Below are 21,251 nucleotides of genomic sequence, written 5' to 3'. Positions count from 1 at the left end.
ATCAGTCAAGCCTAAAGGGGGTGTGTCCAAAGGTTTAAATCCCACAGACATGCGCACTAGCTGATACTTTGCTAGTGGGTGCGCCATATTGGCTTACAGGGGAGTGGAGTTGAACAAGCTGCTTGTACAAAAATCTTACAGATTCCCGGGCATGAAGCTACTTCGAGGATAAGTACAAAATATTATTTCATTCCGCAGCGGTAGATTTGTTTGTGCAAAGTGATTCGCCGGCTTGCGTGTCACTGTCCCGCGGGGAGATTTGTATGTTGTACGCTAACTCAAGTTCAATGGATCCCAGCACTAGCGGCGGCGTTTGGATCCAGCAGCAGCCGGAGCAGCAGAAGGGACCTGATCATTCCTTAGGGATGATGCACATTTGGGAAACCTCTCAGGGATTTCGAACAAACTCCAGCATCAGCGGCCAGCGCAACTTTCAAATGCAAGGTGCATGTCTGCCGTGCGCGAAGAAGACCGACTCGTGTAAATATCACGCACCGCCGCCGTCAGGAGGAGGGGTGGCATTTGGGAAACTGACGAAGCAGCAGGATAATGGTGGTGGGGGCGAGACGTTTAGCATTCGGAGGAAGGGCTCCCTGTCGCCGTCTTCCTCCTCTCTGGACTCTGATGAGGCAGAGAGCTCGTCGCCCTCCAGCTCCTCGCTGCAGATAGACAATCTGAACATCGTGGAGGAAGCCAGTCGCTTTTTGCACCTCGACGAGCACGTGAATCTTCCCAGACAGCAGCAGCATTTCACACTCTCCCCGGCTCATCATCAGAGCGCTCCTCAGCAGCAACATTGTCGCAGCAGCAGGCAACAATCTGGCAGCCACACCCCCGGGGGAATCAAACATCACTACGGGAATCAAACCCACAGCCCTCCCGGGGGAATAAAACATCACCACCAGTATTCTACTGGGCGCAAGAGACAGCTGAACAGAGCCAACACCTTCCACGGAATCAACCATTTACTCTCCAATAGCTGTAATGGGAACTATTCAGACTCTTACAGTATATGGAAAACGAGGCGATACAGCCCCGGTATAAACGGGTAAGAGTTTTCAAATGTAATATGACTAATGACTGGTTTGGTCCAATAAAAAATAATCCACGGTCAACCCCTGGCTATAATGCCGACACGAGTTATTATAACACATTGCATTTGGCCGGCGTAGTGACGTTTACTAGCGTAGCGTTACGTGATCGAGCATGAACACTTAGGCCTACAGAGAGCTAATTATTTTAACACTGCATGCGGCTGGCAACATGCTGTTCAAATTGAATTGCCACAACCAAGAATTACAATCAATTTGCCAAAATAGCCAGGCAAATTACATAAATTCGTGCTGCCTGCCATCTTTTTGGGGTCCTGGAACCCTCAACGTTTCTTGATGGGGTTCTAAATGGTCCTTTCAAGCAAAATTCAAATATTCATTGGTTGTTCAGTACCAGTGTCAGTGACTGACTAATATGGTGCTATCGAGTTCACTGTTTTAACACACTTCTATATCCCCTTTGCATTGTAGTCTACACGAGGAGATAGTAGACTTCTTCAACTTCATGTCTCCACGCCCTGAGGAAGAAGCAATGAGGAGAGATGTGGTGACCAGAATAGAAAGTGTCATTAAGGACCTATGGCCCACAGCACGTGTAAGTGTCTCCAGTCTCCACCATACCGTTTGCAATAAGGTGATGTATATCAGGTAGCCTACTGTACCTCTTGGTAAAATGCCAGCAGATGTCAAGATCCTGCTTGCTAAATGAGCAACATTTTACTAATTTAACAAATCAATAATGGGGTTAATAATAAAATAGTTAAACTTCTAGGCTTGCTTCCCCCCCTTTATCATCTTAATCTGACCATAGTAATGTCTGTCCTCAAGTTGTTGCATTGCATGGGTGGCACTAGGTTGTGTCAAGTCTGGTTAGAGGAAAGTAAGTGAAGTTTCCACACTAACTTGGCTCCCAGTAGAAAATGTAGCCTATTCAAAATTTAAACACCGTTTCGACCACTGTGGGTCTTCATTAGGTCTCAGTCCGGTTAGAGAACAACTTAAATGCAGTGTGTCATGGAATTATTATAAACCCCTGTTTCAGCTCTTCTGCAATGGTTCTTTGCTTTTATAATACATTTATTCCTTTTTAATGTAGGTGACCATTATTGTGCATTATACAGCACTTGGATCATTCAAATCTCATCCCTGCTGAAGACCTTGACCTTTGTCATCTTTTAAAATGTATATTCACAGCAAGCTTTTAATGTTTAGCTTTTCTATTTTATACTTGTTTCATTTGGCACTTAAATATTTAAACGATATAATCAATCAGAAAAGTTAAGCATAAAATCTTTAAAGCAAAGGCTGCAAGAATAATGTACCTGTCCACCACTGCATAGGTATTCAAGTTTGACTCAACCACAGTGCATCTAGCTTGGCCAAGCATTTATTTATGAAGACATTTTTATACTTTTTTACAAAAGGGACTCTTGCATTGAATGCATTCCATTTTGCAATGCAAGTTCAATTCCTAACACGTGAACATATCTGACCAATAAACAGATTCTGATGTTAAAATAGTTTGTACACTACAGCATCATACTATAATTTGTCTATGTTCAATTGCATTGCCAAATGAGAGCTGGAGCCGGATGTTTCATGTCATTACTCCCCCCCCCCCCCCACCCCCCGCCCTCCGAAACGCATCCTAGAATTACGGTTCTTGGAGCAAGCAGCTTTTCTTGGAAGCATTCTAAACATTCTGAGCTGTCCCTGGCCAAAAAAAACCCTCTGACTGGATTCGGATGCTGGGGATTTGGATGCTGGGGTTTAAGTAGCCTGCCTGGGCAGCATTCCTTTTCGGGCTTATAATCCGGTCGGTAGCGGATGATATCGTTAGGTCATGTTGTAGTCATTGTTTTGTAGTCGTCAGGCCCGAACCCTCTATCTGGAACTTCCTTTCCCTCGAACCCAATAAAAGGCTACGAGAGGGAGTCACGCTTTTATTGTTGTCCCGTTTTGAGGGTTCTAACCTAATGACTACAACACGACATAACAATATCATCTGCTCCCGACCAGATCACAGTACTTTTGTAACACAGACCAGGCTTTCCTCTGAGGTGAAAAGCCTGGTGATGCGAGGTTAGGGTTTTAAAAGCTCCACTATGTAATGTAAATGTTTTTAGTGAATACAATGTTATTTTGACCATGTTATTTTGACCAATCTGTATTGTATAGTATGATAATACTACTAAATAACTTTTACAATTATTAAATTATTTTGTTGTTCGTGTATAATGGTGAGATGTGCAGTTCAACATTGTGGAGGCATGTCTCCTGTATATTAACGGATGCGCCAGCATCTTTCAAAATATAGGCGCTAGACTACCAGCAGATATGGCAGATTTTACTCTGAAAAGCCCTGCCTTCCGCCCCAACGAGATGCATGATGAAGTCAGAAATTGGGACAGAACATCATCGTCCTATCAATACCACGGACAGCGCCGTAGATTCAGAGAGTAAATCAAGGAAGCTTAGAGAAGGAAAGGTCATGGTCACGTGACTGGGCACTTTCATGGGAGCCAAATCACACACCGGAAGTTCCATGAATACATGGCAGTGAATGCAGCTGGCTGGACCAGCTCATAACAAACATTATTTATGAACAATTAAGACCTTTGTCATATAATCGGTTCAGGAATATAAGACATATCACAGGTTTTCTAATCCCTTGCTCTTCGAGTGCACATTACATCATTTTATTTGCGGCTCTAAACAGCAGCAGGTATAGTTTGTCTCGGAGGTCTCGCAAAATTTGGCTTCCAGACAGGAAACGGCGGACAGTCTCACGAATCTGCCGTCTGAAATTGCATGATGGCGAAAATAACGTTGGTGACCTTACCTCTATTCCATCTACCTGAGTAAATGGGGCAGATTGTTGGCCCGTAAACCAGGAAGTGAATGGCTGCGTGCTTAGCAAAACGGCTCTTGGGCGGATGAGCAAGGTGTTGCCTAGCAAAGGTCGCTGTCAAATGGATTTTAGCTTTTAAAGGACCTAAAGACTTATCCACATAACCTGAGCCTCCTACGGTGTAATTATGAAAACGTGTGGACACATCCTGGGCATAATGAGTGTTAAAACATTTTCAAATTGTCGGATACACAATGGAGCATGATCATTGATTTGAAATGTTTTAAAACAAAGTCTCCCTATGGAATTCCCTGTCATGATCTAGGTTAGTGATGCAGCATGCCTTCAGCACTTCTAAATAAGAAAGCTGCTTTGTGTTCACTCTTTATGTTTTCTATAAACAATAGTAATCCCCCCCCCCCCCCCCCCCCCTTGCTCTGATGTTGTAGTGTTACCGTAATAACTTTGTTGTTGATTTTGCAGGTGGAGATATTTGGCAGCTTCAGCACAGGACTATATCTACCTACAAGGTAAATGTTGTGTGCAATCTCATTTATGTATGGGCCTAAACGGCCTATTATGTTGATGCAAAATAAATCAAATCTTAAGGGGTTCTTAATTAAACAAATTTGTTTCCAGTGACATTGACCTCGTAGTGTTTGGGAAGTGGGACCACCCCCCTCTCCAGGAGTTGGAACAAGCCCTGAGGAAACGCAATATAGCTGGATCCTATCCTATCAAAGTCCTCGACAAGGCTTCGGTCAGTACTGTGGTAGACCAAAGTAGTAAATCTGAATTCTTTGTCTTGAGTTTGTTAGGCACTGTAATTCCAGCGCCAAGACTTGACCCGATGGCACTGGGCACAATACTCTGATCAGCGAGATCCTGGTTCGATTCCTGGCTAGCCGGACCTTTTTTTTTTTCTTTTTTTTTTAAAGATATTTTTTTGCGGCTTACGCCTTTTATTGATTTTTGAAGGGACAGACAGTAGGCTGACAGGAAACGGGAGAGAGATGGGGGGGATGACATGCAGTAAAGGCCGTGTCGGGTCCGGGAGTCGAACCCGCGGCACACTGCGACTGGATTACCAGTCCGGTGCCCAGACCGTTACGCTACGGCCTGGGCCTAGCCGGACCTTTTACTGAATGTGTCTCTCTCTCCCCCCTCCCCTACTCTCTCTCTGCATTTCCTCTCTATCCATTGTCCCTGTTAATAAAGGCTAAAGAAATGCCCTGAAAATATCTTAAATCTAGTGTCGTGCATAGAGAAATCAAAGTTTTACCAGTGCCTCAAGAGTCGGCAGATTCTTATTTTATGTCTGCCTCATAATAGAACCATAGGACTTTGGTTAAGTCAACTTGTTACCTTTTTAAGAAATGTTGATGGGCATAGTTTTTGAAGAATTAAATATGCCTTCAGACTAACAATTGTTCATAATGCTTGTGCTATGGAGAGAGTACATGAGATTTTGTGTGCATATCTCCCTGAGGCCTGGTTTAAGGCAATTGTATATGGCTATATCTAGGTAGGAAAGGCAGTGTTTTGTGTACCAAGTAGGTCACTGACCCTAATCACAATCACTGCTTCATGTGTTGGGATTGTGGGCTGCTATATGCTATAACTCTTGCCCTGCCAACAGGTGCCGATCATTAAGCTGACAGACCAGGAGACTGAGGTAAAGGTGGACATCAGTTTCAACATGGAGACTGCAGTCAGAGCAGCGCAGCTCATCAAGAGCTACCTCAAGGTAAGCCTTGTGGAGCCGAACTGTGTGTGTGTGTGTTTTTTATGTAACTTCTTTGTTAATCCCTTATTTTCTTCTCTTTCTGTTTGGCAGAAATACACTGTGCTTCCTCCCCTGATCTTTGTGCTGAAGCAGTTCCTGCTGCAGAGAGATCTGAATGAAGTCTTCACCGGGGGCATCAGCTCTTATAGTCTTATCCTTATGGCTGTCAGCTTCCTACAGGTACACACACAAGTCTGATTCAAACATAGCTCAAGAGTAGGTACCCTCACAAAAAAACATGCAGTAAATCTGGTCTCTATACTGTATCCCCTAACATGTCCCTTCCACGTAAAATATCGTGGGATAAAAAATAATAATAAATCATAGCTCATGAGGAGCATGTGGTCTGTGCACTGGTCGAGCCCCAAGGCACCACTGCATCGGCTTTCTCCCAGTCTCTGTGCCAGAGATTTCATATTATGATTTCTACAATATAGCTACAGCAACTTGGTTGGGGAAGGATGGGAATTTTCTGTTGTCCAATGTGCATGACTAAGAAGGTCACAAAAAAAAAAAACTTTTTCAGTAGAAACAAAATTTCAAGTTGAATCGACACTAGTCCCTGGTTTATATTTTTAGATTGCCTGACAAATGCATCCAAGTGAGCAATTTGTCAAAAGGAGGCACGGTGCACAGCTTATATTGGTGAGGTACTGGCCACAGCAAAAGTCAAGTAGAAGACAAAAAAATTGATTTAATTAAAGACTCAATGTTTCGATCCGGAGGGCTGCAGCAAGGTGTGAATTTAATTTCCCCATAGTTTTGAGGTCCTGCCTCTACACTGAGGGGTATGGCTATTAATTGAGATCTAAATCGAACCCATTTAGAGTAATTGATCTTGGATAACCTAAGCCGTGCACACAATATATTAACTATAATGTTTTAGTTGGTTGCTGCAAGAGTGAGGTCTAGCCAACACCAACTCGGGATTTCTAGATTTCTGCCCTCCACAATTTCCTATCCAACATCAGGTTCTTGAGCTCTGCAGTGTTGTCAGCCAAGCTGTCGCGCCGCAGCACGTCTACATAGGTGGTACGCTTCTTTCCCATCCAGTGCCCTGCCACCCTCATCTCTCTGACTTGTTGTGTGGTAGGTCCACATTTCTGATGCGGTCCGTCCATGTGACACCTAGTGCCATTCGTAGCGTTCTTGTGTAGACTCCATCCAGGGCTTTTTCCTGGTGTATTGTAAGTGTCTCTGCCCCATACAGCAAATGTGTTTTAACCTTTATTCCCTACAGACGTGTGTCCAAGATTTAAAGTACCACAACATTATGTGACCCTTGGCCTGATTTTGCAGAAAGGACAGCCATTACTTATTCTATTCGTCAGTAATGAATGGTCTAAGAAATATGAGAATGTCAGTCTTACCATGCAGCATTTCTAATCCTTAAAAGGACACCAGTTTGTCTGCATGTTCATGGGATTGATGTTTGACCATGGTGGAATACTCTCAGCTGGAACCAAGGTAGTAGCTGGTATCACCACGTATGCCATTTTACATAATGTAAGGATATTGAATTGCAAAATTCTGCATGCAGTTTATAATGCCATGACCGTCATGCCTCTTCATGAGAGAAGCAGCAGTAACCTCGCGTTACCAGGCTTTCCACACGGATCATGGCAGTTAAGAGATTCTTTCAAGGAAGCTGACAAAGTATAGCGGAATGCAACAGCTTGTCTCATCAAACCAACTGCATACTGCCCTGCTGATATGGTAATTAAGAAGAGTCATAAATCTCCATAAACGGCAGTTCTCTCCCTGTGAGGGCCTAATCATTTATCCTTTTACGTACAATGGTGTCCCACAACGTCTGCAATGAGTTTTGGCTTGTAGATTGGACAGTGAAGTATAAATATGTTTAATGCCCTGTCATATAATGCCGTCTGTCAAAATGTTTTACATGAGCCATAGTGTACTGTGTATTCCAATGTGCTACACTATATTTTTTGAGTGGTGCAAACCCTATAGAGCGTCGCAGTCCCTCCCCCTTTCAGAACGACGAGTGGCCCAGGAAATGAAATGCAATGCATTCTGACCATAGGATTTTCTTTAAGTATTTATTTAAAGACGGTTACGCCGCGGACAAAGCCAACTCGGATCGTGACAAATCATGACAATGAACACAATGTTTTGGGCCGATCAAATAATTTATAAGAAGAAAAACAAAACAAATAGTGTTGTCTCCTGCCTTTCTTTTCTTCTTTCTAATGATTTGATCGGCCCAAAATATTGTGTTCATTGTCATGATTTGTCACGATCCGAGTTGGCTTTGTCCGTGGCGTAACCGTCTTTAAATAAATACTTAAAGAAAATCCTATGGTCAGAATGCATTGCATTTCATTTCCAGGGCCACTCGTCGTTCTGAAAGGGGGAGGTACTGCGATGCTCTATTGCCCAGCTATGTGTCCCTGGGTCTGAGCACAGAAATGGCATATCTTGTAAGCGACACTGTTGCACAGCCTAACACACCACCAAGTGTCACTGTTGTGCAGCCACAGAGACACGGAGAGAGAGAGTCCAGGGAGGAGAGCTTGTAAAGCACAAGTATATTACAGCACCACTCACTTCAGACGGGGTCTGATCTTTTTTGGTGCAACCACTTCATTAAGGAGCTATGCGTGTCAGTATAGTACAGTAGGCCGGCATCCTGTGGGTCTGGAAGTTCCGGAGATCCCCTGGGGACCGACACACAGAGTTGCACCACTTGCTTCACACGGGTGTGATTTTATTTATTTTTAAACTGGCCAATTACAAACATTATTTATAAAAAGTACTCCTTGTAATACTTACGTCAGTTTAAATGCATCATGCATTCAGGAAAAGGTTATTTAACATAGCTTTTCCGTAGCTTCATCCTCTCCAATTAGTGCTGATTAAGTCTGTCACGATATGAAATTAAATTGTATTTGATCGATTATTTGTCATACAAATAATTGCGATTGAATAGTTTCTTCATTGTACACTGGAAAAAACTACTTTCCTGTTTGGCTTTGTAAACAAAAGTTGCACAAATAAATTAAATTATCAAAATGCGTATTGTACTATAGCCAATATGGGACATATTTATTGATTGTATGCTCAACATTTGTTAAAATAGTGTAAATGGCCGATCTACAAGCTCTCATCACAAGCTTGTAAATCTATTTCCACTATTTTAAGAGAATTGTCTGCATGGAGATGATTGACTTATGCAAAACAATTGTGATTACCTCCTAATTTTGATAGTCAAGGTGCTTGCAATATCGCAATCGGCATTACTACGACTTAAACGGGTAGTCGACTTTTCATGACCCGACCATCCCTAGTTGAGTCGTTGAATTCTACTTACTGTGGGCGGGCCTTAAGGTGTTCTGTATCCTTTTATTTAGCTACAATAGTTTTTAGATGGTGTGGATTATCTGTGGCATTCCTTTTTGAAGAGCTACTTTACAAACACTAGTTTGGCAGTGTAGTGTGGCTCTACTGCTGCAAGCAGTAGGCAACTTCCTGTGTTTTCAACTGGTCCAAATCCATCTTCCATTTTCCTTAAAGCACCTACCATTGTGCAACTGGCATCATGCCAAAATCAGCACGGCTCCATTAGGAGAACACAGCAAGTCTTAAAGCAATATTATGCTCAGCCATTGAGTCGGGGTGGGACTACATGTAAACTTGTGAAGCACTTCCTCTTGGCCTGGTGCAAATCCAACTCTGGTAGGATTGACATAGACATAAAACGGTAGACGCCTCCTTCGGCTCTGGGGCGTGTGTCTCTCGAGGGGAGGCAAGCTTTCCCGAGATTCTTGCAAAGCATAACGGAAGCATGAGCGGAAGCTTGCGCCACAGAAGGGGGAGTTCGGCCAATCAGAGGCGCGACTCCCTCTTTCCCAGTGGCACTTGCTTCGGCAATGTCAATGTTGCTTTCCTCATGCCAATAAAGCTCCTTTGAATTGATAAGTCCCGGAAAAGACTCGGTGGGATTGGCCAGTAGTAACTTGAGTGACAGCGACGCAGTGTGCATTGAGGTTATTGCCTTTTTTGGCTTATTCACTTATTATTTTGTATTTTTTTTATGGTGCAACCACTCCAAAGACTAACCTATGTGACTGACTATGTCCATATGTTTAGAGTACCAGTAGGGGCAAAAGTGGTGCTGTTGTGCCAGAAACGGGGAGAGATAATGTTGCACTGTTGCCTGCTAATTACAGAGAGAGAGAGAGAGAGAGAGGCAGGGGGATAGGGGAGTTGCACCACTCGGTTCACATGGGTGTGTTTATTTTTATTTTTATCATAACTCTTTAGAGACATGCGTTGTAATCATCTGCAGGGACAGACGGTATAAAGTCAGTGAAGATGTTCTGGCTGCTGTGACACAGAGTGCACTCTGCAGCTGGTCTGTGATTACTCTGTTGGGGTGGCCGGAGCAGCTGGTGACTGACACACATGGCTAATGAATATCACAGTGATTTTAGCTTTAAATGAACTCCAGTTCCTGGCAACATTCAACTTTGGAGAAAAACAATGTAAAAAAAAAAAATACACCACAGTGGCTGAGACCAGAGCCATAGAGTAATGGTTGAGACACTGCAGTGTATTTTTTGACATTCCGTTAATTCTCCAGTTGAATGGTGCCACTACTGCAGCCATAAACTACACATGTTCATTCTGATGTTCTGTGCATCTTTGTAAAGATAGTCTTGGTAAAAAGCAGGTAAAAGAGTAATGTTTGAGCTGACTAACATCAGTCACTCTACCATTCAATGTAGTAGAAGAGGTGCGGTTGGGTGGGTGGGTTTAAATCGCAGCTAGGTCTGCTCCGCCTACAGGAAATACGTAAGCTGCGACCATGAGACCCGTTTCTGAATTCGTCTATAGGGGTAACACTGCATTGAGTCGCTCAACTCGGGCTTCTTTTAGACGACGGTCTCCAGATAAAACGGCAAAGTCCTGTTGCGTTATTATAATTTTTTTATTGACTCTTTACATGAGAACGCACACTTTATGAAAACGCTATAATGTTTCTAGGTGGCGGTAACTAGCTGCCAAATAGACCAGTCACCCACGTACAAGAAGAACCCCCTTCACGGCGGGGGTTTGAATGATGCTTCCAGACCACAACTGGGTTGTGGCCGTCGCTCGCTGCCTGCTTTCTAACACATCGAGGTGACAGACGGGCTGACAGGCAGCCCAGAGCATGCAGGCAGAGCGTGCCGCGGGATGGTTATATAATTTATAATACATTAGGCTACATAAACGCTGCTGCCTGCCACCTATCACAAGGCATATAATTTACATCATGGTTTTACATTTACCGTCGCTGATGAGCGGTGCTTGTTAGGTGGGAGAATTGTTCATTGTAGGAACTAATAAACATGCGTTGTGAGCCAACGTGAGCCATGATGTCATAAGTTTTGCGGCTTTGCCGTTTTGCCTTTTTATATGGAGACCATAGGAAACTGCGTTCTCAAAGATTTCCACTCTGGGAGGTGGTTTCACTTTGTTGCGTTTTCACCTCCTGAAAACGGTACTATTTTGGCATATGAACAAAAAATGGATAAAAGTAATAACGGATAATAAGCTAACTATTTAAAGCTATTTAAAATGCATCCATGCTTTGTCATTTTCACAGCAGTAGGGGAAACTGTAACATAGTGTGTAACACTCCAATTGACTCACTGTCAACTGTCAAACTCATCGACTCGGTTGGTCATCTGTCTGTTACAGCGCCATCCACGGATCGACACGCGGCGCACCAACATCAACCTGGGTATCCTGCTAATTGAGTTCTTTGCGCTCTATGGGCGTGACTTTAACTACCAGAGACTGGGAATCCGGGTGAGAGATGGAGGGGCATACGTGGCCAAAGAGGAATTGGCAGACGCCATGGGCAATGGAAACAGGCCATCCTTGTTGTGTATAGAAGACCCTCTACAGCCAGGTGAGAAATGGAGGATGCGTGCGTGTGACAAATCATTTTGTTGGGCCAGTTTTGATTGTGCTGCATTTTAACATTGTTTTGGCTCTACTCTGTGACAAAGTACTACACTACATAAAATGAAGATGATTACATATCCATTACATGTTGTGTTCTCAGTTTTAAGTGAAGATTGATTCCTCCTGATGGAACCTGGTGTCCCTATTATGGGGCGACTACATGTATAAGCTCAAAATACGTGGTGACGCATAGTGATCTTGTAGATCTATTTTTTATATTAATTAATATTTGTAGGAGGGGACCCCAGTCAACGCAGTGTACTACTAGTATTACTATGTTTAAATGGAAAACATGGGTTTCGTAATCTTTCTCTGTATGCGCTACCCTAAAGGTGTGAAAAGTTTTTATCCAGATAAAAACTGGAACAAAAGTGTCCTCTCGGGACTGCCTAACCTAGGGTAAAAATGAGATCAGGTGGAGGCTGTGAAAAATAGCTTGGCATTTCAGGTTGACGTGGTAAAGCAGGTCAGTGCATTAAAAACAGCCATTTTATGCTGGATAGCTGAAGGCTGGATCGCTGCGCGGGGGTAGAAGGATCACTCAGATTTGGTTCTCCTTACAGTTAAAACTTAAAGAAATGCTCCAATAGTATTCACAGAGGAGGGAACATTAATGCAACTCTAAGTAACTTTCAAAAAGTACATCCAAACCACTCTTTCTTGAAAGTACAATGTCGATACAAAATGAGACCTTGTAGTTAATCAAAATATCAGTCTAATCTCAAAGATCTTTCGGTCAGCTGCAGTAGAGCCCCTACTATAATAGGGGGGACAAAGGTGTGAGTAGCTATTTCCTAGTGGAAATGCATTGATCGGCTTCCAAGCACACCTGACTTGATTCACTGCAGTTGTGCATGCAATCCGAATCAAATAAAGTAAATGATGAATGATGAGTAAACGCAGTTGGAGATGGAGAAGGCATATTTTTCGCAGGGCAAAGCTGTCCCATTAGGGCGGTTACCGTGGATAGACGTGGTCAAATAAGGAGACCGAAGCCCTCATCAAAATATGGTCAGACGAGCACATTAATCAATTGCTTAACCCATTCTGAACGGGAACCCATTTTGGTGTCAGCATCATTTTATGCTTTATCTATTGAAAAATAGCAGATCTACAAGCTCGTATTGCGCCACCGAGTGGCGCGATACGAGCTTGTAGGTCTGCTATTTTTGAAAAATCGAAGAGCGACTGACATTTTTAGAATCTGATCTCAGGTCAGAATGGGTTCATCAGGACCAGTGTGTGTCCGGCGGAAACCTCGTATGAATCTGATCTCAGGTCAGAATGGGTTAAGGAAACGCAAAACACTACAGAATATTCTGTCTTGTCAGTGTGTGTGTGTGTGTGGGGATCCGAGTGGAGACTTTCTTCATCTTGTTTAAATATAAATACTACAAAATTAAACGCATGTTTAGCTCTGCATGATCTATAAACTGTATAGATAACATGGCATATGCATAATAATTTGATATGGTGATCGGATCATCAGTGGGACAGTACAGATTGTAAACTTCGGATAATTTTGCACGCCCGTCTGCGCTGTGCCTCGGTCATGTGGTGCCCAAAAGAACAGTGGCGCGTGCACAGTGCGCACACAACGTCCAGTCTTTACGTCGCAAGAGTCCTCAAGTGTATATATTTTTTTTTTAACGCCATAGATTTCACTTTGTAGTTTATGAATCGAACACATTGATTAAGTTCCCTGCTGCGTTTCCTTGCTGTGATTTACATAGCCAGTGTGAAGGCAAACGCAGCAAATTAAATATACTAGAATTATGCAATTTCTCTGCCCATTCGCATCAAGTCTACCAAGTGGAGGTGTGAGTGCGACCTTAGTTGACTGGGGTTGACTCTGTACTTGTCTTAAACTAAAATTGACATTCTACATGTGTCAAAAGTTAACTTTTGTCTTATGTATACTTTTTAATGTCAATGGAAAGCTGGCGCTTCTATTTTCCATTGTATATTACTGAGCCTGGCACCTATAAGGATATTATTCTAACTTGGAGTGTTGCGGGTTGTCTGCTTTGGCAGTCTTTTTGTCTCACTCTATTTTATAATGTCAGCCACTTATCCCATACTGTGCCGCTTTTGTAATGTTTTTCTTTTTCCTAGCTAACGATGTGGGCCGGAGTTCGTATGGAGTACTGCAAGTCAGGCAGGTGTTTGACTTTGCCTTCATGGTGCTGAGCCATGGCGTGTCTCATCACGCATCCAACTACCCCAACAAAGAATATGACAGGTTGGTTTCTTTAACTTAAAGGGTCACTTCACCCCTTTTGCAACCAGAGCTTATTTTAATGGTTGTTTTTTAAAGGAGGGGAAGTGTACTAAAGCATTATGGACATTGTAGGAATTCAGCAATCCAATCAAAAACACAGACTACAATATTTTTCTGACCATAGGGTGCAAATTGTGCTACTGTTATCTACTACAAATACTATTAACATTGAGTGATGTTACCAGCGGTGAAATGTCTCTAACAATGTCTGAGCAAGAGAATATCCTTGGAGAGACGATTATTATGTCAGTTTCCTGTCGCTATGTAACACCTAACATGTTAATCTATTACAAATTTTGTGTTAATCCCCATTATTTGGTTTTCAATGGCCTGCCTAATGTACTGGATGTGCTATATGCTCCCTCCCTTCCTCACAGCACTTTAGGACGCATCATCAAAGTGAGCCCAGAAGTGTTGTTTTACAGGGACTGGACCATCAGAAAGTGGAGTATCAAGCAGTACGCCAAGCTAGGGAATCATGGTAACGTGTTTATATTATGTTTGCACTAACCCTAAGGCCAGATTTTACTTGCATGTGCACACATCTACAGGCTCGCAACACGTCGATACAACGCAGCTTGTGACATTGTGTAAATCACGTATAAGGAACTGTGAGCCTGAGCCTTTTTTGAAAAGTGTTTGTTCTAACTGCTATGTTTGATTCTAATCGGACATAGTCCGATACTCCACATATTTTAATATGCTAAATGTTTGTGAGTGATGCAGAAACGGGCTTCTTCTCAACTAAATGACACCTAATTTAAAACTAAATGCTCGCCCGGGCAGGCCTAGTGGTCTGCACACCTAGGCTGCTAATTCGACTCCCAATCCCCATCTTTGCTGCGTGTCACTCCCACCCCCCCCCCCCCCCCATATTGTCATCTTACTGTACACTATCAAATAAAGGCAAAATAATCCCTAAAAAACATCTTTAACAAAAGAAAAAAAACACCTAAATGCTTGACTACAAGACTCGCTACAAGCAAACATTTGTTTTCTACATACATTTTTGATTGATTACTTTCTACTCTAAATAGGATTATGATTTATGATCCCAGCTCTAGAAACCTGTGAGCAGCGTCTTGCCAGGCTGATGGTGTCTTCCATGGAGGATCAGAGGGACTCTACATCTCCCCTTAGTGCTGACTCGCTGTCACCGTCTCCTGTGTCGCTCCCCAGCCCTCAGCACCATTCGTCTTCATCGTCCTCATCATCCTTGTCAGCATGCTCGCTGTCCTCTGGGAGTGATGTAGTAAGTTTTAGCCATGACACTGGCCCCTGGTGGTCAAGCAACAATGCCCAGTTTGTGAACACGTATCCCTTAATGTAACGCACATTATATTGCATTCTTCATATTTGATCATTCAATAGTATAGTGCCAAATCACAACATGTCTCAAGTCACTTTGTAAATAGAGCACAGACCCAACGTACCCCCCTCACCCTGCAAATATCTTTCAGCAGGAAGGCAAAGCCCTTTATGGGACAACCTAGGCAGAAGCAGTCTTTAGGTTGGGTGTCTAAATGCCTTGATTGTGTAGGGGGGAGCATATGGACGGATAAAGTCTGAGAGGAGAGAGGGACACGAGCAACATTTAGTACAATTACTACATTGACAAATAGCAGATGTAATAATCTATATTAACAAGTCTAAAGTTGTCATGTGCGAAAAAGATGTGCGCATAGCCAATGAAAAGATGTGCGCATAGCCAATGAAAAGATGTGCCACTAGCCAATGAAAAGATGTGCCCATAAAGCTCTCAGCTCCTCCCTCTTTGGCTGCTGTAATGTGATCTCCCCTATGGATCTCCGCAGAGAAACCTTCCCTATAGTCGCCTCACCATTTCGCTTATTCCTTCTAAATCTCTGCATTTAAAATATAGGTCGCTCAGCGAATGTCTTGGTTACATTAACATTGTTCTTAGAAACTACTTGGTTTGTACCTAACTACTACGATTAGACAGATCGCGTTTGTTATTTCGCTACTGCCAGTACTTCTGATTGCACGCACACACACACACACACAGACACAACACTGCCGCGCGGATTTAAGCTGTCAAAACTATTTTGTTAAAGTTACATATGCCACAGACACTTGCCTGAACTGTGCAGCTGATATATATACAGCATTGTCATATTTAAAAGGCGCTTTATAGCTTCTCTCAGCTCAAAGCGTGTATGAATAAGGAGATAAATGAACAGCTGACGTCGGTGGGAGAGGACATCAGCTGTGTGTGTGTGTGTGTGCGTGCGCGTGTGAGAGGGAGGTACCGTAAACAGTCAGCAACACGTTACATTTCTACTTCTACTAAAGAAAGAGGCAGCGATGGAGCCATAAGTCCATATCCATAAATTCGGGGACATAAATTGCGCAAAATGACGGCATCAGCCTGCTGCATCCTCCTAGCTGTTGTGTTCTAAGCTAAATCATCATACAGAACAGTCAACACGGCATTGAGCAGGGTTGCCACATTGACTGAGAGGGAAACAAGCAACCAGGTCTATGAAAATGTTAACAGGCCAGATCAAGTCAGAAAATAAATCTAGAATAAGCAACAATATTGCTGACTGTCAAACATCATTGTCCAATGTTTTACAGCAGTGGTTCTCAAACATTTTCATGTCATGGACCACTAATATTCTATATGTATATATATTTATATATATATATATAATATATATATTTACTATATATACACACCGGTATATATACAGTGTACACAAACCGTATATCTAGGTGTGCCCTGAGATTTTTAGGCTATGAAAAGTGTGCCCTGGGACAAAAAAGGTTGAGTTAAGCGGTGCCCAAAAGGTAGATCACGATCTACCAGTAACGTCAGATCAGGGGTTTTGTCGATCAGCGCCAAAAATGCTCCCCGACAGCATAATCGGAGCAAATACTACACTACACTAAACTAATAAGGACATAATAATAATAACTAATAACCCATCCGTTACTACATGTGGAGTCAACTCCCGCAATTTCCTTCTTCCCATAGTGCGCGGCAAAGTAACTCTGGGATGAGCGGCCGCTAAGCGGCCGCTAAATTCTAGTATAATACAATAACGGTCCACAGCTGTGTTCCAGGGAAACCCTTGATCCCCTAGCCAGGCTACAAGCACGATTATAACAGTTCAGACCCATCATGTGCTGCTGCTGGGGGTTCCACAACGACACCCTTGATCCACAGCTTGGGGTTTCTGCAATCATGAATGACATTATTTCAATAAAATAGAAATACGAGGAAATGTGAGGGAGAGAAACTGTATCCAACTCATCAACTAACGACAGTTTTCATGTAATGCACAGAGACGACGGTGATTAGTATTATTGCCATCACCTGGGTGCGTTGGTCGTGTAATTTTCCCAAAGTTAAGCTGTTACTGTATATGTTCAACAACACAGCCTGGACTCCCTGGAGCCATGCAAAATTAACATTGACCGTTTCTAAACTATTTGGATTGCCATTGGACATTCGCTTTTGGGGTGGGCTTTAGTGAAGGGTCATGTTACAAGCTTTATCAAAAAGCTGTAACCCTTACAAAAGGACGGTGGGGTTTCTGTATTGTTCCTTCATCCAGGTGAATAATTTAACCTTGTAGCTGTTCGACAATACTAACTGTTGCCAAAATAATAGGTTATGGTGTTATGAGCTCATGAGTGACCTTAGGTTTTCTCTCATGTAACCAAGAATAGTGGTGGTGTGTATTGTTCAATCCTTTGGACTCTTGACTCTTGACTGCCAAATGGGATCAGTGTCGACTGAATGCTCAGCATTTTATTTCCACACCTTAATTTTATTTATAAGTTGCATTTCTAATGTGTCTGGGCGTGTGCATTGTTTTCCAGGAGTCTGACTCTCCTCCCAGCAGTATAACTGCTATGCCCCTCCACACCATCAGCCTGGCCCCAATCCAGCCATTGCTACAGCTGCCTACTGATCTCAGAGCCACACATCCTGCTGGCTTCATCTCTAATACAACACAGGTTGATTGTTTGTTTTGTCTTTCCACAGTTCAGATGGAAATGTCAGCATAATGGATGGAAGTCGAATATAATGCCACCTTCTAACTTTTTGCTCTTTGGTTTGTTTCACACCAGGTTCAGATGCCAGTTCCAGGCAACATGACCCTTCCCTCCCTCCAAGACTGCCAGTTCTACTGTGAGAATCCACCTTCCATCAGTGCTGTCCACCGCCAGACAATGCAAGCCTCACCTGTCGCCCACTCCACTGACACTCCAAGCACTCTACCTATGTCCCACCACCTCAACCATGCTAAGGTAGGAGGACAGCAAGGCCACGGTTACTCCACGAGACTGATCTTCCGCTCCCCTGTTGAAGCACACACCTTGAGCTTCAAGCACAACCAAGCCAGTGGTCTCTGCCATCAAAATCATTCTCAAGGTCAATGCAGTCCCCAAGGTGGACTCGTTCACCACTTACAGAGCTCAGTGCCAGAGTTCAGGAGCCAACAACCGTGTAACCGCAACCCCTGGAGACACAGGAAGAGGGACAGCTTTGTGCCTCTCAACCACAGCAGATGAAACATTAAAGCTTCATCATTGGACTTGTCTTTTGGTTGTTGAAGTCCCACGTTTATGCCACTTGACTTTAATTGCTGAAGGCTTTCAATGGTACAACTTGAGGCTTGTTTCTGAAAGCCCTGAATGATCCAGCATACATGCTCTGGTTTGAAGGCCTAAGTTGATCCAGGTTTAGAATGATCTTTCTGTTTTATAATGGAAGGCATCCAGGGATGCCACTCGGCTCTTGCCCGGTTTAACCGGACTCTGACGTTAAGACGAAACTGGTCCAACGTGGCGCTTGTTTGCTGGTGCCAGTTCATTTGTAAACCCTGGCCGTAGGCCATCGCAGACTAATCAGAAACACTTGTTTTTAACTTGATGCACACCAGCAAGGACTCAAGCAAGCTGTGTGAATTTCATTGCTGATGCAACAGATGAACGTTTATTTCTGTGGCTGAGGACATTTTAAAAAGGTGATTGGTGTGGTGTCTTTTGACATAAGGTGATATGAGTCGCACACTTGATATCCTACATCACTAATGTATGGACATTGGCTCAGCCGCTCAGGCAGTGCCTGCCGTGCTTGGAGATATGGCCCAGCAAATTCCCCACATTTTATGGCGGAAAATTGTCTGCTAACAAACATTTGACACGTATTGCAGCTCTTCATGTGTTACAGGTGCTCTTTCTCCACACTGACTGACATTACATCTTGGGACTATTTTGTTTGCTGAAGAATGCTGGTGTATCACTACACACTGGAGCCTCTTCAGCACTGGCATAATTCAACAAGTGAAATCGTTCCTAGATATAGTATCGGTTTGAGGAGGAAGGTATCCAGTAATGCATGAAAGGTGTTTCTGTGGCTTAAAATGTTTTTGTTAGCCGGCCCCATTTACCATGTATTTACTGTTGGCAAGCTGCTATATCTCCTAACACGGATCTCTCAAAGTGACTGTCCATAGATTGATATCAATAATAGTAACTCAAACCGTGTTGTCAATAAACCCAAACTATACCCTGAAGACTAGGTTCCAAAAATAACTGATGCTATTTTTTTCCCAGAGAGAAACGGCAAATGTTGTCTTGGAATCCCCTCATCTATTCTGAGTCTTTGGTCCCCCTAGATGGTTTGAATCAGTCTGGATGCATTTCACAGTTTGAACCTATACTGATCTTCCTTGGGCGTAGTAGGATTAGGTCTTTACTGTGCTTTTGATTGGAAGTTGGGTTCATTAGGTCCTCTGAATGCAACTCCCTTGATGGCTGTGATAACGAGCAAGGTAACTTATGACTCAGACTGTCATGTCTTACTTGTCTGTATGGACAGAATCAAAGCACTACCTTCCTACCTATGCAGTGTAATGCTGCTGACGTCATTTTATTTGTGTAACGGCACAAACGGGCTTTATCTCAAGTGCTTTAACTGTGACGACTTTTTTGAATGTACCATTTGTTTATTTTTGTGTGTTCACCTTTTGGACATCTTTTTTGTCAATGTTTGTCTTGGACCCATTTAGAAACTAATCAGCTATAGGATGCAAAGTTTGCATCACAAAGGGATTTTTATTTTGATCAAATTGGCACTACTAGTAATTGCATTGTTTACTGTACCACCTTACTTTACAGTTTGAAATGTTGTGCAATATCATTTGGTTTTAATTTATTGACATTTTATCTTATTTGTAGTGTTCTAGTTTATTTCCCATACTACCTTGACCTGTGCAATAGATGGATTTGAAGGCCTTAGTTGAAAGGGATGTGCTTCCATTTTCCCAACGGAAGAGGGAGCTTTGGGATTAGAAATGTGCCAAAAAGCCACATCATGATGCTAACCTCTTAAATGTCATATTTGCCATTGCACCACCATTAGTCACTTGAAATTTTACGTGCCCAAATCTGTAATTGTGTTATTGCCACTGACTTTCATTTGAAACATCACTTATTCATTGATTTCAATTTTGGATCATTTCCCGCAATATGCAGTAGACTAAATTCTTCTGTCTTTAGCCTAGGCCAATCGGTAACATCTTCTCATCCAACCATTTCCTGCCTTGTTCTGCCTGGTGCTTTTCTGTAGCTGAATTCCAATACCCAAAATCTCGGCCACTTGCTCACGCACACTCAGTCACTTCACGAATCACCATGGTGGTGTTAGGGTGAAATTGGTGACCTGGGGAAATATGTTACAATAGTGTAGACGGTCTAATCACATAACGTCAGTATCCAAAGTCCGAACGTAAATCATTGTGGTTTTGTTTTGTTAGAGTTCAGGTACTCTATTGTCACATATTTCAGCAGGTCACCAATTCACCGTAACACCACCATGCTGGAGTGATCGACTGTTAGTGAGCGAGTGGCTGAGATTTTGGGTATTGGATTTTGGCTTTTGGGTATTGGAATTTAGCTATTTGGGTATTGGAATTTGGCCCATCATACTCAGGCTCTCCTAAGATTGGGTGTCTTCCTGTTGGAACTCATCCTGTGATTGGCTGTCTCTGAGTGGGTTTAATTTTTGATTCTTTACTGCCTTTTCAAAAATGCCCTCATTTTTATGTGTTGTCATTCATTGACTATAACCACTGCCAGATTTAGGTTCATGCTTTTGATTTTTCACAACCTCATGGTGAAGCTTCACGTCAGGAACAGACCTTTACTGCAAACTGTCGACCATCTGCATTTTGTAAAACACATAATGCCGATGGTCACTAGTTGCAGTCTGTTCTTCGAGTGCTTTTTTTTTCCTTCACAATTTGATATCGAATGACTAGATGAATG

General features: G+C 42.9%; 1 protein-coding gene across 1 annotated transcript; it reads left to right on the top strand.

Moving 5' to 3' along the window:
• The first annotated feature begins 113 nt into the window (after positions 1–113).
• LOC310855557 (terminal nucleotidyltransferase 4A-like) lies at positions 114–19,353 on the top strand. Its single transcript, XM_083760607.1, has 12 exons — positions 114–1,048; positions 1,524–1,647; positions 4,387–4,433; positions 4,543–4,663; positions 5,543–5,650; positions 5,741–5,869; positions 11,396–11,609; positions 13,781–13,907; positions 14,324–14,427; positions 15,005–15,198; positions 17,796–17,933; positions 18,048–19,353. The coding sequence occupies exons 1-12, from the start codon at positions 264–266 to the stop codon at positions 18,489–18,491; spliced, it is 2,535 nt and encodes an 844-aa protein (XP_083616733.1). The 5' UTR covers positions 114–263; the 3' UTR covers positions 18,492–19,353.
• The last annotated feature ends 1,898 nt before the right edge of the window (positions 19,354–21,251 follow it).

The sequence above is a fragment of the Protomyctophum parallelum genome (genome assembly GCF_964188405.1).
Source record: "Protomyctophum parallelum genome assembly, chromosome: 3".
In the NCBI taxonomy this organism is placed as follows: Eukaryota; Metazoa; Chordata; class Actinopteri; order Myctophiformes; family Myctophidae; genus Protomyctophum; species Protomyctophum parallelum.
This window is presented reverse-complemented; position numbering and strand designations above follow the sequence as displayed.

Bases quoted from the DNA above. Each gene is read 5' to 3' on its own strand.
- LOC310855557 (XM_083760607.1), top strand. From the start codon at position 264: ATGTTGTACGCTAACTCAAGTTCAATGGATCCCAGCACTAGCGGCGGC. The intron at 1,648-4,386 runs GTAAGTGTCTCC...TTGATTTTGCAG, and splicing joins ACCTATGGCCCACAGCACGT to GTGGAGATATTTGGCAGCTT. The intron at 5,651-5,740 runs GTAAGCCTTGTG...TCTGTTTGGCAG, and splicing joins TCATCAAGAGCTACCTCAAG to AAATACACTGTGCTTCCTCC.